The sequence below is a fragment of the Equus quagga genome, chromosome 2, assembly GCF_021613505.1.
Source record: "Equus quagga isolate Etosha38 chromosome 2, UCLA_HA_Equagga_1.0, whole genome shotgun sequence".
Taxonomy (NCBI): Eukaryota; Metazoa; Chordata; class Mammalia; order Perissodactyla; family Equidae; genus Equus; species Equus quagga.
Window position 1 is genome coordinate 105,610,141 of NC_060268.1, and position 23,341 is coordinate 105,633,481.

The 23,341-nt window shown below is 48.6% G+C and overlaps 1 protein-coding gene across 1 annotated transcript in view; it reads left to right on the top strand.

The window, feature by feature from the left end:
• The window catches only part of CAPN9 (calpain 9), a 45,350-nt gene that overhangs the window by 18,578 nt on the left and 3,431 nt on the right, over window positions 1–23,341 (top strand). The window contains exons 6-18 of the mRNA XM_046654993.1: window positions 764–847; window positions 3,100–3,185; window positions 5,405–5,482; window positions 8,856–9,016; window positions 10,028–10,185; window positions 10,353–10,561; window positions 13,280–13,316; window positions 14,422–14,502; window positions 15,938–15,995; window positions 17,517–17,581; window positions 18,059–18,127; window positions 18,471–18,549; window positions 20,513–20,629. Of these exons, the coding sequence (XP_046510949.1) occupies window positions 764–847; window positions 3,100–3,185; window positions 5,405–5,482; window positions 8,856–9,016; window positions 10,028–10,185; window positions 10,353–10,561; window positions 13,280–13,316; window positions 14,422–14,502; window positions 15,938–15,995; window positions 17,517–17,581; window positions 18,059–18,127; window positions 18,471–18,549; window positions 20,513–20,629 (1,282 nt within the window). The remainder of the gene's footprint in view (window positions 1–763; window positions 848–3,099; window positions 3,186–5,404; window positions 5,483–8,855; window positions 9,017–10,027; window positions 10,186–10,352; window positions 10,562–13,279; window positions 13,317–14,421; window positions 14,503–15,937; window positions 15,996–17,516; window positions 17,582–18,058; window positions 18,128–18,470; window positions 18,550–20,512; window positions 20,630–23,341) is intronic.

The window sequence follows — 23,341 nt, forward strand, 5'->3', positions numbered from 1 at the left end:
ATATAAAGGCAAATTTCTATCTCCTCCCCGAGTCCTACCCTGTGATACCTGGGGTGCGCCCTTCATACTATTCTCCTTGCTCGTACAAACAGGCACACACAGATGTACACAAACACGGAGGTTGGAGGGGGTTGATTGTACTAAATGGAATCTTCCTATATACTCTTCTGAGACTTGTTTTTCTCACTTCATATGTCCTGAAGAAATATATCAATAGATAGAAATCAAACAATATTGTTTTCTGATTTCTTTATGCATACAAATACACATATCATTTTACCTCATCTATTTTTTGAAACCTATTCAAGTTTTCTATTTCTTCTTGGATTAACCTTGGGAATTTATTCTTTGCTACTAAATTATCCATTTCCTCTCCATTTTGAAGTCTGTGGCATGGGGCTGTATGTAATACTGTTATATGCTTCGCATCGTCTCTTCTGCTTATGTGATTGTGCGTCTGTCTCGTGCTGTGCTGCATGATGGGGATGTTCAAGCTGTTCTGTTTATGGGCAGAAGAGTCAACTTTTCATTGGAGTCTGATCTGGGAATGAGAGTCTCCTCACCCTGGGAAGAGATGGGCAATTGCTGTATGTCTCTGCTAACCATCTTAGGGGTGTCCTGTGTACCCATTTTCTATGCTCCAGGCACACAGCCCTCACTTGGGGGAGCAGGCGTGGCCGGGCCAGGCACAGAGCTGGGTCTGGCCAGGTAGGGAAGGCTTGACTTACACAATGGGTTCAACATTGCTCTTTTCATGTTTTAGATCAGAAATGCTGCAGAATCTGAAGCCCGGACGCCTTTCGGTCTCATTAAGGGTCATGCCTACACTGTGACGGGAATTGACCAGGTAGGCGACATGAACCCCTGCTGACAGAGTACACGGATAGACTCGACAATGCTAGTTGCTTATACTGATTTAGTGTGTCGCAGTTTAAACCACACTTTCAGACATTTCAGAGAATGTCTCATCTAAAGGAGGCAGGCTGGAATTCAAAACAGGAAAGAGAGAAACATGTGATTCCACCACAGGACCCAACTTGTTTAGCAGGTGTGAAAACCCGGTCTTTGTTTTTTCTTCTCTTCCCTCATTCCACATCAGTCCTATGCTAGTCAGGGTTCTCCAGGGAAACAGAATCAATAGGCTATATATATATATGTAGAGAGATTTGTTATGAGGAATTGGCTTACGTGATTACGGAGGCTGAGAAGTCCTATGACCTGCCATCTGTAAGTGGAGACCCAGGAAAGCCAGTGATGTAGCTCCAGTCTAAGTCCAAAGCCTGAGATCCAGGGGAACCAATGGTATAAGTCCCAGTCTGAGAGCAGAAGACCGAAGTCCCAACTCAGCAGTCAGGCAGAGAGCGTGAATTCTCTCTTCTGCCTTTTTGTTCTATCAGACCTTTGGCTGATTAGATGGGACCCACCCACATAGGGAGGGCCATCTGCTTTACTCAGTCTACTGATTCAAATGCTAATTTTATCCAGAAACACCCTCACAGACACACCCAGAACCAACCAAATACAACCAAATACCTGGGCACCCCGTGGCCGGGTGAGGTTAACACATAAAACTAACCGTCACAAATCCTAGTCTTTGCAGCTGAAGTCCAGGGCGGAACTGATCCCTGGGGGCCGCCTAGACCCCCACACAGCATCGTTCTGGCTTCTAGTGAGTGTTTGGTTGGGAGGAGAGCTCCTTGAAGGACTCATGGGAAAGAGAAGGGAAGAGGAGGAGATGACAAAGGAAGACAAGCTAAGGGTTGTGCCCTCTCAGGTTCAATCAGTGAAGTCCAAACCTGACTTTGCCCCCCTCTTCGCCCCCATGCCTCTCCTGGACAAGTCTCAAACCCAGTATGTAGAGGACACAGGTGCGTCCGGTCTCCTCCGGTTACTGCCCATGTTTTGAGTAACACACTCCCAACGAGCAAGGAGTAGAGACACAGGAGGAAGCCCTGGCCTTCCTCCCCACTGGGGTTTGTGAGAAGAGTGTTCACGGTGGGAGATGCAATTGGATTCTTCAGAATTTTAGCTCTTTGTGTTGGTCCCTGCTTCTCTGTCTGTACGTGCGTGCCTTGCCATTCACTCACTTGAGTAGGCACACAGTTTTTAATGTTAGATCTTCTAAATATTACTCCAGGTAACAACAGAATTCTTCCATCATCTCTGTTCAGTTCCTTTTGCTTTCTCTCCACCTATAAGGAATTTACCTTCCCTGCACATTTCAATCAATGAACCTCTTAAATGGTGAACTACAGGCTGCATCTTGAACTCTGGAGAGGTTATACTAACTTAAATTATTTTTACACATCAAAATTACAATTTGTGTCAAATGCATGTGGATAAAGTGCTCTGAGAGCTAAAATTTCTGGATTGTCAATGAATAGAAGTCTTTTATTTCCACTCTCTTTCCTCCAAGATCTTTCTAAAATGCGCTGGTCCTCTTTCCTGCTCCAGGGCAGAGTGTTCAAGGACGTGGCTGAATCATCCGTCTTTACAGGCTCAAGGCTTCTCAGTGTGAACAGCAGAGATCTTCATGTGACACCTGAAAGGGGGAGAATGTTGGATTTAGAAGACTTAGAAGTGTTTTTTTGTTTATTGTTGTTGTTTCAATTCCCAGCATGTGCTTATATTCTTATCGTTCTCCTGTGAATAAGATGCTAAGGATGAAGAAAACTCAGTAATGGTTCCATGAGCACTTCCAAAAATTACTCTTTACCACTCACTGTGCTGGATGCTGAGGACACACAGACAAATAAGACTTGACCCCTGCCTCTGGGGAGATCCCGATCTAGAGAGAAAGCTCACGCATTTGAAGACTGACGTGGACTAATTTCATGTTAATTACAGTTCTACTCCATTTCCCAGATGGAGCATACCCATTCTGGGGAAATTAATATAATATCATTGGTGATGCTAGCCATTGTGTTCAATAGGAATTAGAAAATCCTGAGAGCCAGTTAAGAATTGATGAGTTTTGACACCTCTTTAGCGTGTTGTAGACGACACTTCCAGTAAAGGCAGCCCTGGCTGGAGAGGACCCACTCTGGAGCTCATGGATGAATTCATCATTTCATGTTTCCCAATGCTTTTCTCTTCTAGGTAAACTGCCGAGGCCAGAAAATCGAACTCATCAGAGTCCGGAACCCTTGGGGTCACGTGGAGTGGAACGGGTCCTGGAGCGACAGGTCAGTCCCCGCCCTGTCTCTCTGGTGGGTCCCCTCCCTCTTGCTGCTTATGGGGCTTGTGGGGCCATGGCTGGCTTGTTGAGACGTGTGAAGGAGGAGTAGTTTGTCTGCAGTTCCCTGCTGGCTCTTATTCGGGGTCCTGTCCTGCTTCTGGGTGGCCTTACTTCCTCCCCTTCCAGCCCTCGGGCCCAAACTTGAAGACTCTTATAATGACTCTTTAACTTTCATAGAATTGTATTTATGTCAGTGAACATATTCCTTCCCACGGGATATTTCATATCCCCATGTGAAAGGCTTTATCTCTCATATGAGTAGCTGTAATAAGCAATGTGCACATGTGTGTATGTGTGTGTGTGTTTAGGATGGAGGTATGGGTGGCAATGAGTGTTTTGGGGTGAGGATCCATGAAATATTGCCAAGCAGGTCATTGTAGGGTTCTCTCTAATGGGCAGTGACCATGGGCCAGATGCCCAGTGGCTTAGAAGAGAAATAGAAGTGAAAGAGGAAATTCATCCATGACAGAGCAGTCAACCAGGGTTATTTATTTGGTCCCCAATTATAAAGGTAGGCCTGCATTTTTGATATGTGTCCCCTCCTCATCCCTTGGGAAGTGGCCCAGGTGACTAGCCTCAGGGGATGTTTAGACATCCATAGGCAGGGCCCACCTGAGCTGTCTCTCCTTCACTCCCTCCTCCCTCGGCTGGGGCCTCTGCCCCTTGGGCTCCCCACCACCACTACCCTGGCCCATCCATGGCTTGTGGGGCTCTGAGGAGCCCTGCAGCAAGTCTAGAACTTGAGGAAAACTGAGCCGGTGTTTGTCCTCAGCTCAGACAAAGCCACCAGGCCACCAACCATTGGTGTTCGTCTTTATTAATCAGACTCCAGCCTGAAGGCCCAGAACACATTTCCAGGACTGCTTGTCCTCCACATGGCTGCTCTTGTGTCCCATCCGTCCCGCCCCCCAGCATGACCTCTCGTCCCCCCTGATCCCCCCAATTGGCTTCCGCCTTCTCAGAACTGTGGGCCATTGTCAGAGACTGATTCAGAGCAGACCAACATCAGAGGAGGGAAGAGATCGGCCTCCCTCTCCTGGCGGAAATGGAAAGAACAGAAATGTTGAAACCAAAATTAATGAGACTGCTTCATATAGTGAATAGAGCTGTGGAGTTCCTTGATTTAGAGAATGCGGTCTGTAAAAGGATAAGGGCCCCTTTTTCCTTCTCCTGGGAAACACGCAGAGGGAGACATAAAGAAAGTGTGTTTTTACTGGAGTCAAGGCTGGAAACAAGCTCGCCTCTCCCCCCACTCAGCCTGGGAGTGACGGAAGGCCGGTTCCCATCGTGATCCTGCCCCTGGCTGTTAGGAGAACAGGGCAGAAAGTGCTGCTTAGCCTGTCAGGCCCATTATCTGGGTGTGAGCCACTTGGAGGGTGACGGCTCAGAAAGAAAATAATGGCTCTTAGGTCTGCTCTTCTGACCCTGGTGCGAGGGACCTGGAGAGATGCTCCTCCTGAATCCTTCACTCGGATCTCCTGAGTCCTCCCCATGAAGTCAGGATCTATAGGGTGTAGATGAGGTGGCCACACAGGGATGGCACCACAGTGGCAGGGACTCAATCTGAACTTCTATTTGGAGGCGGCTGTGGGCTCACAGAGACACAGTGGACTTGGGGGCGGAACTCCTGAGTTTGGAGGAAAGTGGGTGGCTGCTCACCTGAGCCCTCTTGTCCCTAGGACAGGCACGTATATGTCACAAAACTCTACCTGGCTTCCCAGGGAGGTCACGTAAAGAAGGAAGCTGGTACATCAGATGTCGAGCATGGGTGAACATAAGGAATTATTGTCACTTTTCAAAGTGTCACCTTATAAACGAAGAGGAGTAGTCAAGTGCTCCAGGTCACACATTTCAGTCCACTGTGGCTTCCAGTGGGTTCTTTCTGCTTCTCTGCTGGTGTTCAACTCCTGCAACGGTCCCATGATAGTCTCCTACGGAGGAGGGTCAGATGGTCCCGTTAGCTGCATTTGGAGATGTGCTTTCTGACCAGCCTCTGGATCCCCTGGCACGTTTCTGGGGCCCAGTGAGTAGTCACTGACCAGGATCAATTCCTCACATAACTGCAAACCACGGTTTACGGAGGGGCACTCCCCCACCCCAAGGCCGGGGTTGTTCTGGCCACTGTTCACGACCCTCTACCTAAACACTGACTTTGTTCACTCCTAGTTCTTCTGAGTGGCATTCCGTCAGCCCAGCTGAGCAAAGACGCCTGTGTCACACTGCCCTCGACGATGGGGAATTCTGGTACAGTGCTCATGTCTGTTTCCATTTCTGTATTAACTGCATAGTGGATGTGAACTTGCCCCAGGACCTTGGGTTTAGGGAGCACCATCTTTCTTTATTTTTATTTTATTTTTTGGGGTAAATCAAATACATCTGTCTCCAATCCTTCATATTCATCCCTGTCAGCAGAAAATTTAATCTGTCGTGTGTGAGGGACTCATCCCATCTCCGGGTTTATTTAAGGGTTTCAAGAGGGTTAGTCAGATCCAGAAAACATGAGCAGAGCCTCTGGTCTCCAGCCCAGCATCCCTGTCTGCATTCTCTGTCATCCAAGTTTGCACGGTGAATTTGAAGACAGGCAGCCTGCTGCTCAGAGTCCATTCTCTCGAGGCCCAGCTTGGTGGCAGACCCTTGAAGGCAGCTGCCTTGAGAGCATCTAAAAATACAGACCTAAGGAAGAAGGACGCATTCCTAATCTAGACTTCCCACAGGGCTGAATCTCTTTGTTTAACTGAACATTTTTAATGGGCCTTCAACTCTAGAAGCTTTTTTCAGTCTTATTTTTCCTGTGGGATCTAGAAACAATTGGCTCTTCCAACCCTGGAGGACCACAGGTTTCTGATTTCTGGTTCTATTCATTTTCATGTGCTCAAACCAGTCAGTTCCTACCAGAGTTCATTTCTTTCTTCTAACACCTTATTAAATGCAACAAGCCAAATCCTGCACACACTAATATTCCAGCTTTTTCTATTCTTTTTCCCTAGAGCACAGCTTTATTAGGCGTTTGTTCTGTTTTCCATATTTTTACAAACAACATTTTTATCAAATGTTTTGCCGTTCACAACATGGATATCCATTTTCCATCTCTAATATTGCCTTTCAACCTCCGGCCCAACTGCTAAGCTGACATCACATGTTTTAGAAATCTGTTATGATGATTCCATACTTCCGGGCACCTGACTCAGGATAACACCAGATGCTGTAACAAATAGTCTCAAAACGTACAAAGACTCAAATGCAACAAAGTTTATTTCTCACTCATTGCAACAGTGCAGGAGGACCTTCCTGTCCTGTGGGTGGCTCTCCATGCAGTGGTTCAAGGACCCAAGCTCCTTCCGTTGTGTGGCTCCACCATCCCCTGGCGTCACACAGTCATCCGCAGGAAACTCATCTGCAAGAAGATGGAAAATGAAAGATTGGAGAAGACATCCCTGCTTCCTAAGAGCCTTGGCCCAGAATTAACACACATCACTGCTGACATCCTGCCCTAGATGGAGGGGATGGGGTGCTGTCCTTGGTCCATCCTAGTGTATGAACTTTGGTGGCCTGCTAGCCCTCTCTGCATTGGGAACCATGAGGTCATAAGTCAGAGAAATCTGTGGAAAACAGGCAAGGTGTTTTGAGAGATTGACAATCTGTTGAATCAGAAATTAGGGACAAATTTACCTTAAATTTTGTGTACAGAGTCTCTGGGTTAATGAGTTACGTGAAAACAGCAGAACTTGCAGAAAAAAGCTGAGATCTGGCATTAGTATCCTCCCCCAAATTGGCAATTATGAGCAGGAGGGAGGAACCAGAGTGTGAGAGGCTAGTGGAAGGTGGAAGCTAGTGGAAGGAAGGTCTGACACAGAAGGAAGGAGAAATGGGGCAGAGGAAATGAGGAAATGGACAGTGAGAGGCCCAGCAGAGAAGAGTGTCCTTGCGGTCGATCCATTGCCCTGCCCCTACCACATCTGCCCTTCTTCAAGGAGCTGCCCCTGACACCTGGGCCTGAAACTGCCCCAGGCAGGGCACGGTATTAAAGTCATCAGCTCTCTGGGTAAGGAGCCTTTCCTCCAGGGATCTTGACGCAAAAGCCCATCTCTTCCCATTTTCATCTTTCACCCATTCTAGGACATACTTCTTGCAACTTTCTGGCTCCCTTTATTTATGAATTCTCTCCCTTCTACTGAATCATTTACATTAGCATTCCAATGCTGTAATTTCACCTATTTCAAAGGAAAAAAACCTCTCTTGACCCACTCAAGCCACCAACCCATTTCTCTCCTCTGCTCTACAGCAAAACTCACCAGTTCTCTGCCCTCACTCTCTTGACTCCCCTCAGCTATGGTGTGTGGCTCATCATGCCATGGAACCTGCCCTCACCAAGGACACCATAGGCTCTCACTTGGCTGAATCTAGTCATCTCGATCCCTCAGCAGCACTGACAAGGCTGCCACTGGGCTCCCTGGATTCCTGCTTCCTGGGCTCCTTCTCAAGGTCCTGTCCTGGTCCCTCCTAGTCTCCTAACCTGTTAGCACTGAAGTGCCCCAGTGCTCAGTCCAAGGAGCCCCCTCTTCGCTATCTACTCCCACTCTTTAGGTGATCTCACCCTGTTGCATGAGTTTAAAGACAGTCTGTACATTGATAACTCCCAGGTTTGTGTCTTCAGCTCCTTTTCCCAGAATTCCAGATCCATATACTCAACTGCCTACTTGACAGTCCCCTTGAATATCTAATAGACAGCCCAAGTTAACATGTCCAAACCTCAACGTCTGAGCTTCTCTCCCGAACTTGCTCCAAAACAGCCTTCCCCTCATCTCTATCCTTCCAGTTGCTCAAACCAAACATCTTGACTCTTTTTCATTCTCTCCTCCCCCACATCCAATCCATCAGCAGGTCCTGTAGGATCTACCTTCAGAAGATGTCTCAAATCTCCTACCAGCCTGGACTGACTCACCCTCATCTCTCAGCGGGATGATGGACTAACTTCCCAGCTGGTGGCTCTGTGCCCGCTGAAGTCTCTTCTCAACACAGCAGCCATGGGTCATGTTACTCCTGTGTTTGACACCTTCACATGGCTCTTTATCTTCTCGGAGTCAAAGCCAGAAACGTTATGATGACCTACCTGACCCATCGATATCTTTGGATCTTATCCCTTTCTGCCACCTCGTGCCACCTCATTGGTCTTCTTGGTGTTCCTTGAGCACATCAAGCAGTTACCCATCTCAGGACCTTGCTCTCCCTCTGCCTGGAACCCCCAGAGAGCCACTGTGCCCCGTCCCCCATGCTTCAGGTTTCCACATCTGATCAGTGAGGTCCTCCTTACCTCCTTGTTTAAAATGGCGCCCACCCCTGCATGCTCATCCTTCACCTTACTTTATTTTTCTTTGTAGCATTTATATATAGTCAGCCTAAGTTTTTACTTTTTTTCCCCATTTTAAACCTTTTTTTTAACCTTTCTTTGCCTTTTGTGCCTGTGTGTATATTTTCTGTCTCCCCACACCTGAGGTCTCCCCACTCCTTGAAGACAGGAGCAGGCACTGGATAATTGTTGGTTAGATGATTGAATGAATGAATGGACCATGTCATGACCATCACCTCTTATGCATTGTCTCTGTCCACTTGGTTGCAGGATGGCGTTTAGGGACTTCAAGGCCCATTTTGACAAAGTAGAGATCTGCAACCTCACTCCGGATGCCCTGGAGGAGGGTGCTCTCCACAAATGGGAGGTGATGGTCCATCAAGGAAGCTGGGTGCGGGGCTCCACAGCTGGGGGCTGCCGCAATTTCCTGGGTTGGTAGTCTGCCTGTCATTCTCTCTGTCATTCCCAAGTGTCCAGTCCAACCGGGGGCCATCAATGGATCAGGGCCAAGACCCTAGAGAAAGCCTGAAACGTGGAGTCAGACCATGGGATTTCAGGGCTGGCCGGGAAAAGAAGGCTGCGGGAATTTAGCAGGAAGTTGGATAAGAATTGCTTGGAGAAATTCCCTTGTTTTACCGCTTAGATTATTTTCCGTTACAAGTAATAGAAAACACAACTCACACTAGTTTAGCAATAAAAAGGGTTTATTGTCCCACATAATTGAAAAGTTCAGAGGAGAAGTAGGCGGGCTTCGGGCATAGTTCTATCAGCCCATTTGTTTGTAATTCTCTGTTCTGCCCTCTTTCCTCTGTTGTCTTCTTCCACCGTCTGGATTTCTTTGTAGTCAGAGGGGGGCTGCCAGAGCATGCAAGGCTTCCCGAGCCCTCACTGAAATGCTCAATGACAACTCCTAAGGGTCATTAAACAAAAGTCCTCAGCTTCCCTCTAATTAGGAATTCCTTGAAATTTCTTGGTGAATGCTGTGGGCTGACTGGCTTTGTTCTAATTCTCCGAGGCAAGAGGGACCAGCATAGACCAATCCAAGTTCACCCTTGGAGCTGGGAGTGAGGGCCACTCTGCTCAAATTGCACAACCATTGAAAAGATGCTGGGGGACAGCCACATTTCCTTGAAATGCCAAATGGAAAGAATAAGATGGAACAAACTGTAGCCAACTAGACATAGAAGAATGTCTTTGAAAGACTGCATGGGAAATGGTTCAAAAGAAGGTGGAGACGAAAGGGAGAACGCTTCGCCCTCTCATAGTGGCTTATGGAAATTAGGGCAAGAAGGCGATCAGAAGAGGGAGAGAGGAAATTATTTTCTCAGGTTTGGGAGATTGTGGTGGAGGTCGATAGGGAAGCGTGAGTGAGTATATGTGTGTGTGTGTCTTTTGTGTTTTGTTAAAGGAAAGGGAAATAACCTGTGTCTTTCAAATGGCAGATACCTTTTGGACCAATCCACAAATAAAACTGTCCCTGACTGAGACAGATGAGGGACAGGAGGATTGCACTTTCCTTGTAGCCCTGATGCAGAAAGATCGAAGGAAACTCAAGAGATTTGGTGCCAACGTGCTGACCATCGGCTATGCCATTTACAAGGTGGGTAGGAACAGACTGCTCTTCAGAGTCCACCCTCTGGGTTCTAAATCCTCAGTTCCTCCTTGGCCTCATGCCTGAGATTCAATGGCCAGACCCCAAACTGTGTCCAAGGAGCCAAGATCAGCAGCCCTCCCGAGAGAACCGCCCCCCTTGCTTCCCCGCCACAGTGCCCTGGCAAAGACGAACACCTGAGCAAGGACTTCTTCAGATACCACGCTTCCCAGGCCAGAAGCAAAACCTTCATCAACCTGAGAGAAGTCTCCGACCGCTTCAAGCTGCCTCCTGGGGAATACATCCTGATTCCCAGCACTTTTGAGCCCCATCAGGAAGCCGATTTCTGCCTGAGGATCTTTTCCGAGAAGAAAGCCATTACCCAGTGAGTAACAGGTTCAAGAGTCCCTCTTCATTTAGTGGTTCCTTCACAGAGAAGTCACCAGGGGTCTGTTGGAGCCATGACCCCATTCCTGCCTTTTCCATGATCGACCTGAGAAACCAGGCGGGAGGGTTTCTCAATCAGTTTGCAAAGCAGGATACATTTCCGCTTTAGTTTCACTCCTTCCCTCCTCCAGACAAACTATTAAAAAGTTGCTCTCTCCAGCTGAAGGGTGGAGCCCTTCGTTTTCCAGACCCTGTTACCAAGAAGCTTCTGGAGTGGGAGCCACATTTAGGGATGCTAGACTTATTTCTGTGCACAATGAAGTCAGTGGCTATGGCAAGGTTCAAAAATGGCACGTTCTTTCAGCTCCCGTTTAAATAAATGTTGGCGTGTTGTTGCAGTTGGTCTCAGCCCATAGATAGTGAGGCTATTGGTGAAGAATGCCTGAGGCTCTGGCCGGGACCTGGTGTGGCGAGCCTCCACAGACATTTCCCAGCCGATGTTGTGGCTGGACCGGCCCTTGTGGTGCTTATTATGATTGTAAGACACACCTCAGTAACCACCATGAGGGAACTTTGAAAAAATAAGGTTTACTACTCAGAAGTCCTGGAAGACACACGGCAAGCCTGGGACCCCAGGGCAATGTCATAGGGAGAGAGAGACAGAGCGGACCTGGCATTCCGCTTTTATTGGGGTCGAGGGTGGGGAGCCTAGGGTTTCGTGGGCTCACTCTTTTTTGGTGAATTTAAAATATAAGAGCAGGAATTAAAGCACAGGAAGGGAAAAGCAAGTGGTCAGTTATCTGGGTCAACCAGAGCTTTCCCAACAAAAGGGAACTTCCTGGGGGAGGTGGCCTGGCTCTTTTATCCGGTTGTGTAGCTGGCAATCTGTTTATCTGAAATGAATTCCCTTGAAGTGGACACCTCAGCAATCGAAAGTTTAATGTCAGGCACTTACATTGCCATCAAAAAAGCTAATGGTCTGGTGCTTATACTACAGTCTGCCTACTGTTTTACATTCCTGACATTGTGCCACCTCTCCTGGGCAATGTCACCAAAATTATTTTGTATCAGTTACTTCATGGAAAAAATTTCCCATTACTGCCCATTTTCCATTGGTCGTTCTCCGGCAGAGGAAAAACTGGTTCAAGATACAAGAATCTCTTTCTTTTCCCAATGGAGACATTCTAGAGTTTGCAGAGAATGGCAAACCTACTAATTCTGTATTTAAGTCAGATCAATCCACAACAAAGGACTGACCAGAGACAACAAGAGAGAGACAGCTGTGGCTACATGGTCTGCTCTGGTTTTCATCTCTTGTTTAGTGGGGTAAAATTAGGTTGCTGGCAGTCATTGAGAAGACTCCCAATTATAAAGCCTGGTTGAGTTTCCTAAGCTGATTACAGGAGGCATGTTTTTTTCTCGTCAGCTAATTAGAAGTAATAAAGTCTTTAAAAAACTGCAGGAGAGCTGTTCTCCAGTCATCTCCCAGATACCAGGACAAACTGAGGGTGAATTTCCAGTATCTGCCTACACAAAGCCACCCATACGACATCCACACAGATTGGCGACTCTTGTGGGTGCAAGAATGAGAGAGAGAAGCCAGGCTGTGCCAATCCTACTCTGTGTCTCCTCTGTCCTGCTGGTGGGTGAGGTCAGAGTCCTTGGCATTTATCGGCAGCTTATATGTGGCAAAGCTGACGCCATTCTCAGCTTGCCCTGAACAAGATAGTTTAATCTGCTGTGACATGGAGCCCCAGAGTCAGCTCTGGAGGTTGAGGAGAGAAGACCCACATTAAGCTCTATTTCCATCAGTTTAGTTCTCATGAGAGGGTCCCAAACAACAATAAGAAAGCTCTAAGGGGTTTTGTGTGTGCCAGGGGGCGAGGAGGAAGAGAGGCTACTGTGTGCTTCTTTGTATTCCCTTTGAGTTTTTAGCAGTTTTTCTTTGCGAGCACTTTAGGTTTTAACCTAAAAGACTGGATTCTTCCAAAGGTTTTTAGTATCAGCAAAAATTGAAACCTGCTCCTCCTCTCAGTATTACTGCTTTCCAAACACTGTGGGTTCCCCTAAATATATGAACAGCAAAATAAACGTGTTTCCAGGTTTTCCCTCGTTCCCCAAACATAAGCACACAACCACACAGCGCCCCACCTCCCACAGTGGGAGCAAGGATTTACATCCTTCAGGGCGGGGCCAGGGGAAAGGATGCCGCTCGGGGCAGTCGTTTTTTGTTCTGACTCAGCTTGCTCTATAATCTTTTAAAATCCCCCCCCCCCCCCAAATGATTAACCCTCAACAGGCTGAATGACTGTCTCCAAGGAATTGTACCTCCTTAGAAGATGCAGAGAGCTCAGCTCTGGGTCTGCTCTGCTGTTCTGTGTCACGCTTCATAAATATCCCTTGCTAAGGCGCACTCAGGAAATAGGGAGGGACTGCTGGCTTAGCTTCTTTTACTTCTAGAAGGCCAGAATTTAGGAGTGTTCCTTGAGTGATGGCTAAACACCCTCCCTCTTCTTTTCCTGCTGGGCAGGGGCTGAGTGACGGGGGAGAGGGAGGTCAGGGCAGGGGGTCTGCAGACCTTGTGAAATGTAAACGCCACTGAAAAAGAAGGGCTCCAGTTGGAACAGAACCTTCCGATACCTCTGGGCCCTTTGGGGCAGCACATCCTAATGAGGAAGGTGAGCCGCCAATGAGTCACATGCTTTTGCTCCTACAGGGACGTGGATGGAAATGTAGACATTGAGCTTCCTGAGGTGAGTCTTCTCATGGACCCAGGGAGGGTGGGATTCAGTGACTGTCCTGGAACCTGTCCTTGTAACCATAGCATCAATTCAAACTCTGAAGTCCAGGAAATGGTTACGTGTGATCAGGTAGGCACCTTGGTTCCAACCTCCTGGAGAACAAGGCTTGTCCCTCCTAGTCTCTCGGGTTCCAGCAGGCACGAGCACGGAACCAGGTGGGTGCTCAGTAGAAAGCTTTATTTGGATTGATCTTTCTCTGTGCTACTGACTCGCTCTGTTCGCTGAGAGGCGGCTGCTGCTTGCAAAAGGGATGGAGTATCTTTAAAACATATTCAGTTTAAGAAAAATAATCGATAAAAAGAAAACAAGAGAGGCCGGTAGATTCTTTTGCCGTGGACTTGGGGAAACACATAACTTCTTCCCTATGTTGTGTGTTGTCAGGAGGCGGGGGCTGGTTTTATACTCGTCCAAGGGCTGGAAGACTTTCAAGAGGTGTGAGGTGCGGCCGGCACAGTCTGAGGCTTCCAAAGTCAGCAGTGATCTGCTTTGAGAAGGGAACTTGCCGCTCCTTGCTGCCCATTCTGGGTTGTGCCTTATTAATGAAGCCAAAAGCAAAACAAGATAAAACACCCAAAACATTTACTGAGCCCTTTCCCTGCACCAGTCCTGGTGCTCCGTGCTAGAAACAGACTCCTGACCTCAAAGATGTTACCACCTATCAAGACAGATGATTAAGCAAGTAATTACAGTCAAGGGTGGTGAGCAGTAAGACAGAGGAAGTGCAGGGAGTGACGCCCACCCTGGCTGGGACCCCAACCCCGGCAGGAGTCTGGCTTCCTTTCGCAGGCTCATCTCTAAGGCCAGCAGGCTCACAGAGTCCCACTGAGAAGTCCTTCCAGACTCTCCTTCTAAAAAGCCTTCGCAAGAAATCGAGACAGCTGTTGCTAATGGTCCAGGCCAGTTCTGAGCTCCACCAAATAGCCCGTGAGGTCCCGACTTCTCCCATGGGGCAGCACCACCTCCAGCCCAGCCTCTTCTTTTTTGCTATTTCTTGGGAAAGCAAATGTCAAGTTTCTTTTTTCTGGGTCCAATGCAAGTTCCTCTGGTTGATTTCTAGCCTCCAAAGCCGACGCTCCCTGGCCAAGAGACAGAGGAGGAACAGCAGTTCCGGGCCCTGTTTGAACAAGTGGCTGGTGAGGTATGGCTGCCCTTGATCCCCGACGATGCTGAGGAGCCTGCTTCCCACCCAGGGATGCAGGAGAGTGTCATCAGAAACGCTTCCCAGAGGGCTGGCGCCCGAGGCACGGTGGAGCTAGTTGCAGTGAGACCAGCCTTGGTCATCTGAGAGGCCCTAAAGACCACCTCCTCCAGGACACCTCTCACACCAGTCTGCCACCCAAAGGAGCTCAGACCCACCCAGCAGCTGTCTGTGAGGCTAGAGAAAGCCTTAAAGAGCTGGCTCCTTTGAACTCAGCCCAGCAATCGCTGCCTTTAGAAGGCTCTCTCTGCTCTGGTCAAAAGCGGTATTGTTCAGAAAAGCCACCATTAAATTGCAATTGTGTACCAGCACTTTGTCCATTAACACCAGAGGCATGGCCAGCTTTGGAAGCTGAGGGCCAGGGCCAGCCACTGGAGAAGGACAGTCTGTCCCCCATTTCCTGCCCTCTCAGTTGCTCAGCTTGCTTCTTGGGGGCCCTGGCTACTCCTGGGGGACCTGGGTCTTCCCAGCCTCTGCCCCAGCCTCTGGTGTCCCTGGAGAGGGACAGAAGTTACCAGAAATGGAGATCTTGGCTTGGAAGGGAAGCAGGGAATGTTGCAGGAGGTTCATTCCACCTTTTTAACAACCAAAGCACCTCCAGAGTTCAGTTCTTCGGTCCTAGTCCTGCTCTTTTCCCAACCAGCCTATGACTTGGACATATGGCTCCATCCTTCTTGCCTCCTCTGCTCAGTGGGGGCTTGAGCTGGATCAGCAACGCTTCACTAGGGCTGAACATCCCAAACCCCCATTCTCCAGGCCTCAAAAGCTCCAGGGGCAGAGCCCGGGCAGGCATGTGTGAAAAGAACGCCACAGGTGATTGTGTTGCACACTGCTAGTTCAAAACCCGGGGCAAAAGGAGCCCTAAGTCACTGCTACTCAAACTGTCCTGTACATAAAAATCACCCGGGCATCTTGGAAAATGCAGATTCCTCAGCAAGAGATCTGAAGTGGTGCCTGAGACTCTGCATTTCTAACAGGCTTCTACATGCTGTGGATGTGGAGGTTCAGTGGAATTTAGTGGGCAACCTTAGATCAATGATTCTGAAATGCACCCTTAGAGATTTTGAAAATAATCAATGAGCCACACTCGCAGGGCTTCTGATAGAAATGGTCCCTAGGGTAAGCCCCGGCGTGGGCATTTTTCAAAGATCTCCAGGAGATTCTGCTTTGCAGACGTGTGGGGACTCAGACCCAAATGTCCTCTAACATAAGCGCCATCTGGGGGCTTCAGATCAGGGGTCCAGAAGCATGCCTTGCCCAGTTTTCCCAACCTTTCTGGGCTGAGAAGTAAGCAGGCTGCAACCACTCAGGAGATGGGCACACGGCTCTAACAAAGAAGGTGCTAAAGGCCATACAATTGTCTCCACTTTCACAGGACATGGAGGTGACAGCAGAGAAGCTTGAATATGTTTTAAATGCTGTGCTGCAAAAGAGTAAGTGCTCGCACCCACCACCCACCGGCGACCCCAGGGCTCCTATGTGGGGGACATGTGACGGCATGCTGCCTGGGTCCCCTCCGGCTCCCCCAGGCTCCCTGCTCCTCAGAGCTGCAGACCTGCTTTCCAGGGCTGACTTTAAGTAGAGTTTAAAAACAGCTTTCATTGCTTATTTCCTGACTACAAAAATGATGCAGGTTTATGGTAGAAAATTCCAGAAAATGCAGAAAGACCTAATGACAAAGATGAAAATCACCAATAATCTCACCACCCATAAATAACCAATTAACATACACGTGCGTGTGTCTTTGTGTATGTATATGTGTGGTCCGTGTGTTTCTGTGTGTGTGCATGTACACACATGTAATTGGTATTAAATTATAGATACAATTTTATTTTTTAGTATAACAGCTTTGAGATATAACTCAGATACTATACAATTCACCCATTTAAAGTATACAATTCAATGGTTTTTAGTATGTTCATAGAGTTGTACAACCATCACCATGACCAATTTTAGGACATTCCATCACTCTAAAAAGAACCCCTGTACCCAGTAGCAGTCACTCCCCGCTCTCCAGAGCCCCTGGCTAGTCAATCTACTTCCTGTTTCTATAGATTTGCCTATTCTGGACTTTTCATATAAAAGGAATCATATAATATGCGGTCCTTTGTGACTGGCTTCTTTCACTTAGCATAATGTCTTCCAGGTCCATCCATGTTGTAGCATTTGTCAGGTCTTCTTCATTCCTTTCTGCAGCTGGATCTCTTCCATTGTATGACTACACCAGATTTTGTTTATCCATTTATCCACTGATGGACGTTTAGGTTGTTGCCACTTTTTGGCTATTTTGAATAATGCTGCTATGAACATTCGTGTACAAGTTTTTTGTGTGGACATGTCTTTTCATTTCTCTTGGGTATCTAGCGAAGAGAACTGCTGGTTACATGGTAACTCTATTTAATGTTATAAGCAACTGCCCAGCTATTTTCCAGAGTCATTCTTTTACATTTCCACTAGCCGTGTATGAGCTTTCAAATTTCTCCAGTAACTTTAAAGCATGCCTTTTAAACTCAGTTTTTATAAGCATTTCCCCAGGTCATTAAATATGCTTCAAAAACATGATTCTTAAGGATTGTGTTCTAATCCATCATATGGACATAACCTAAATTATTGCCCATACCCTTCCATTGGTCATTTATATTATTTCTAAATTTTTTCCATTACAAATAACCCAATGATAAAAATCTTAATTTGTAATTCTTTGCTTGAGATTCTTAAAGAAAACTAGGATAAACGGATGGAAGGATATTTCCATTTTTAAGGCATTTTTCATATTTTGCAAATTTTCCTCTCAAAAGGCCATGTTAATTTCTACTCTCACCAGTATCCTAAGAGTGACCACGTCTTCACCCTCACCAGCCCCAGGTCTAACCACACTCTTAGACTTTCAGCAGACAAGGATAGACTTATCTTATCAGGGGTCAACTGAATTCTGCTTTCCTGTGTGATTTCAGGAAAGGACATCAAATTCAAGAAACTAAGCCTGATTTCCTGTAAAAACATCATTTCTCTAATGGACGTATCCTTCCAAATACGTGGGCAGAAATAGATGTTGAGCGTTTTTCTGTAGTACAGACCTTCCTAGAATGTGGCATCCTTAACCAGCAGGATAGGCTTCTTCACAGAGAATAACCAAAACCTGGGAGACGCCTGGTGCTAGAGTTGGAATGGAATTAAGGCTCAGACTGGCCAGTGGGGGGAATGTTCTTGAAGAGATAGGGGGGTCTTGTCACTTTGGGGGCCCATCCAAGGGCATGAGAGCTTTTTTGTGTGTGCTTTTTCGAAACTTCTCATGCTGGCCCCACCTCTCCTCTGCACTCTTCAGATGTCCGTGGTTTAATAATTAAACCACCTCTCTCAGAGCCCTGAATCTGTGTGACCCATGTCACCCGTGCCAGCCCATTGTCCCCGCACCGAAGTCCCAGGCCTGAGGGTCTTCGGGAGCCTTGGGTTGAAAGGTTGTTCACGGCTTCCTTCCTTAATGCCCCCTGCACAGACCAGTGGCAACGGGATGCTGGAGTTTAGTGCATTCAAAGTGTTCTGGAACAAACTGAAGAAGTGGACGGTATGTAACCCGCTGGGGGATTCTAGAAGCCTAGAGCAGAAGGGGGTTTTAAAAGGCCAAGTTGCTGCAGGCTAGAGGATTTTATCTGGAAAGGTCAGAAGGGAAGAAATGGTGACAGAATCCCAATACTTACTTCTGAGACTGACGGAAGTACTGCAATGTTTCTGCCCAGAAGGAGAAGGAAAGCAAAAGGGACCAACTCCTTCTGGAGGGCCTGACCCAACCCTCGGCTCTTGGGGCCCTTGTGAGGAATCTCTCCTCCTGCTCTGGCCGTCCCCCAGTTACTGCCATGGGTGGCCTCTGGTGCTCTCTGGTTCTCATCCCTCTGCTCTCCTCCCCATAGAACCTTTTCCTTCAGTTCGATGCTGACAAATCCGGCACCATGTCCTCCTACGAGCTGCGGACCGCCCTGAGAGCCGCAGGTAAAGGGAAGCCTGGATGTCAGGCGCAGGCTGACGGCTGTCAGGTGCTGTCTGTGGGTGGTCACGGCCCTAGCAGGAGGCTGGTCTCTACCTGAGTCCATGCTTCTTAAGGTCACGGCGCTTTTAGTGGCAGAGCCAGGCCTCAGACTCAGGGCTCGCTGGCTCACACTAGGTCCAACGTTTTAAGCCCCTGTGCGATACTGGCAGGAACTTTAGAATGCACCCACTAAGGATGAACTCAGCCTGACCCTGTGAGGCCTCTCGGCCTCGGGCCAAGTTTTCTGGCCGAGCGGATGATCACCCTTTGGTGGCAAGCCGCGGTTCTTCCAAACCTCTAATGCCCGCTTTCAGACGGTGATCATCACAGACGAGGCAGGGCGTGCTCGATCCTGTGGTTTGGGGTCAGGGAGGAGCTCACAGGCTCACGTACCCCTCTGCCACCTGTGGCCCTGTCCCTGGCTTTGCACTGAATCCAAACTGGATGACTCAGTCATAGTTTATAACTGGCTCCCTGCACGAAGGGTGGCTTCCTAAGCCTCCGGAAGTCACTGTCCTGCAGTCTGAGTCTCTGGGGCTCAGCTGTCCTTTGCGTATAGCTGCAGTGTCGACGGCCCCTGGAGTCCACAGCCCCTGCCAAGCTGCATGGTGTTTCCACAAAGCATGCTTCATATGTGTGTCCCCTGGGCCCTGCCAAAGCTTGTAGTCTGGTTCCCTCTCGGATAAACCAAACATTTGGAAACACTGTCATCTTCATGGTCTGATACAGGGACAGAATGTACAAAATCAAGAGCAGCTTGGGTCCTATGTGAGGGTGAAGAAAGCAAGACTAGAAAGACACGCGGAGAATACCACAGAGGAGAAGGGCGGGATTTTCTTAGGGGCTAGTGACCCCATTTCTAGGGCAGGAGGACAGAGCAGGGGACAAAGGGAGCCCTTCAGAGAGGAGGGGTGACCAGGTCTTTCCTATCATGACTTGGGGACAGGAAATCCCCCCACCCTCCCTCCTCCAGCCCGTCCAGAGCAGACACCAGGATTCTGGCCACCGCCAGCAGCCAGCGCCACTGTGCTGGCTGCAGAAACTGTACTCTGCATCTGATTGGCTCCTCCTCTGTCTGGAAATGGGACTGAGGAGGCAGGAAGACCCCAGGTGGACTTGTGAGCAACACTTTGAACATTTCCTAGAAAATGAGCGTGTAGGCTGAAATGAAAGGGGGACGAAGTCATAAGGATGCTGGTTAGAAATCAAAACATTAACTATTGGCTCTAAAAGGAAATTTCCCTCGCCCAAACCAATGAGGAAACCAAGCCCAGAGAAGCGAAGCAGACCGCCCTTGGCCCAAACAGCACCAGAGCTCAAATCCAGTCCCCAGCTCCAGCCTGGTGTTCTCACTCCATCGTGGGTGTGTGTGAACGAGGCTTTCCCTGCCCCACCTCATTCTCCGTGGCCAGCAGCATCCCTTCAGAGACACATGATTCCTAGAGCCTGCAACACCTTTGGGTTGAAATGCCCTTGAGAAACGCCCACGTACTGCAGGTGTCACAGCTGGAATCCTCCTGGGCCCAGCAGAAGCTGGAAGTGCAGCCAGAAGTGAGCTCAGATATAGACCGAGAGGGCAGGCTGGTGCGGGAGTGGGGCTCAGACACTGTCCAGCGTTAGAGGCTTCCTGAAAAGTCGGCAAGATGCGATGGGTGCTGTGGGCATCAAAACCAAGACCCCAAACTCATTAAACTCAGAAGGTACAGCTGTGAGTTCACCAGCACGGCCCCAACATAGACACACACTGTCAACCCGCATTCACACTGAGGACAGCAGCCCCTGCTGAGTCTGGGAACCCAAGCTTTGTGGCAGGAATGCTGGCTCCCTCCCCTTAGTTCGCCCCTCTGCTGACAGAGCGCTCCCTGGTGCACCCCTTGGGGCTTGGCCTGGCCATGGCAGGACAGTGACCCCTCACTCTCCCCACAGGCTTCCAGCTGAGCAGTCACCTCCTGCAGCTGATCGTCCTCAGGTACGCGGACGAGGAGCTTCAACTGGGCTTTGACGACTTCCTCAACTGCATGGTCCGGCTGGAGAACGCGAGCCGTAAGTGTCCTGGGCCCAGGGGAGAGTCCACCTCCCCCCAGTCACCTCCCAGGAGCACGTGAGAAGCAACCTGCCAAAAATTAGAGTAAAGACAGGTCACAGGGAGCCATCTTCGGATCTATGTGACGTGTGTGTGGTTAGCTGTGGGGGGAATGTGTGTCTTTTCTGCAGTGCGTTTATTTTAACAGTCATTCTCTACACGCACCCACAGTGTCTTTGTGGAAGGACGGTGGGCTGGGGTGGGGTTCTGCCTCATATCTGAGGAAGGGTGGATTTTAGGTCAAATCCCATCATAGCACATAGAATCAGAACAGTCCTTCCCATCCTGCCCCACCCCCATCCCCTTCTCCTCCTCCCCCCCTCTCCACCCACCTTTGGATTTTGTAAGCCCTGGATGCTGACACAGTTATCTCAAACAAGATTTGTTACCCCAAGAAGAGACAGACATTATGTAGGTGGTCCTTAGTGTGTGCAGTTTATGGTCATATCCACCTCCCCCCACAGTGATAGGGTGGTCACAAAGTTGAAGCTGAATGAAGCCCATCCAGGGGCCTGTAACTCAGAACCAGGGCAGCTGCCATGGGAGTGCCATCTGTGCAGGCACACGAGGCCCCGCACCCCCAAGGACACCCATGTCTGATTTAACATTCCTGGGTCACCATCTTGAATTTTCGCAATTTCTGAACAAGGGGCCCCGTATTTCCATCTTGCCCTGGGCCCCACAAATTATGGAGCCAGTCTTGCTTGGCGTTTTCTAAAGTATGTTTGGTAGGTGACTTCAGAGCACTTGGTAAACCAAGGCAGGGGCTGTGCTCCTCAGTTCCACGGTGCTAGAGCTCCCTCTGCTTCTTTTGTGACACTTAGAACACATATCCATAGTCACTTGTCTGAAGCCTGTCTCCACTAGACTAGGAGCGCCAGGAGAGCCGTACTGAGAGGAAAGCAAGGCATACGTGGTGACTGATAATGCCAGTTTCAGAGGTAAGCAGGTCCTGAAGGCCTTGCACGTCAAGCCAGGAGAGTGGACTTTCTCTAGGGTGGTTACCAGTAGCTGGTGAGAGGTGAACTTCAGAAAGACGCTGCTGAGAGAGTCACTGATTACTTACAGGGTGGTCAGACGGACCTAGAAATGATGAGATCTGACGGCTTCTCTTCTCTCACGGCCCTTTTCCTATCTAAACCCCCTCAGGACCAATCCTTCCCTCCAGGGTGTTCTCAGCTTGTTCTTATAATCGAGGAATGTCAGGGAGAAGGTGCTTTAGGCTTAATGTTATCTACTCTGGGGTCCTCACATTAGATTCACCATCTGGAGAAGATTGAAAAATACCAAGGCTGGGGCTTTACCCCAGGATTATTTTAATTTTTTATTCTGGAAATTTTGAATGATACATGAAGTATAAAGAAGAATAATCAGTCCTCACGTGTCCTCCACCAGTGCTTCTCAAATGTTGCCAAACATTGGGGCTGACCCAGTGGCGTAGTGGTTAAGTTCACGAGCTCTGCTTCCACCATCTGGGGTTTGCAAGTTCGCAGGTTTGGATCCCGGCTCCAGACCTAGCACTGCTCAAGCCACGCTATGGCGGCATCCCACATAAAATAGAGGAAGATTGGCATACATGTTATCTCAACGGCAATCTTCCTCAAGCAAAAAGAGGAAGATTTGCAACAGATGTTAGCTCAGAGCCAATCTTCCTCACACACACACACACAAATGTTGCCACACATTGCAATCCCTGGGAAAGCTTCAAAAAATTTTGATGGGGCCAGCCCGGTGGCACATTGGTTAAGTCCACACATTCCGCTTTGATGGCTGGGGGTCTGCTGGTTCAGATCCTGGATGTGGACATAGCACCACTTGTCAAGCCATGCTGTGGCAGGCGTCCCACATATAAAGTGGAGGAAGATGGGCACAGATGTTAGCTCAGGGCCAGTCTTCCTCAGCAAAAAGAGGAGGATTGACAGCACATGTTAGCTCAGGGCTAATCTTCCTCAAAAAAAAAAAAAAATTTGATGACCAGGCTGCACAGTAGACCAATTAAATCAGAATCTAGGGGGTGACACACAGCATCAGTGTTTATAACATTCCCCAGGTGCTTCCAGGGCCTTCTACCCAGCCTCAACAATTATCATCTTGTTAATCATTTTCATTTGTTCCCCTAACACATTTTTTTCCCTGAATTACTTAATAATAGATCTCAGAAATTCAGTCCTTTTATCTGTAAATATCTCTAACAGATAGACTTGTTTTTAGCATAATCGTCATGCCGTTTGCACCCTAACTAAATTCTCAGTAAGTCCTCGCATCGTCTGAGACAGGTCCGTGCTGAAATTCCCCAGGCCATCTTTCACATTTGCCTGGTTGTGCCAGGATCACCACTGCATTTGGCTGTTGGGTTCTGTCTCTTTTGTTCTGTGACAGTCCTCTCCCCCTTTTTGTTGTATTTTTAAAGCTCCCTGGGTGACTCTCAGGCGAGGCGAGGGTTGATTGGCTCCACCACTTCGACTCAGATGGGGAGGCCCAGAGAGGAAAACAATTGTCTCTGATTCTTCGGTGTTGTAGACATGGCGTCCAGCTCAGACTGGCTCGCTCTCCTACCCTGGCTCTGCCCACCTGTGGGAACCCCTCCATGCTTACCTTCTCACAGGGGATTCATAGAGATTGAACAGCTTTCAAGATTCATGCAAAACTCTACATACATGTGCTTTTTTTCT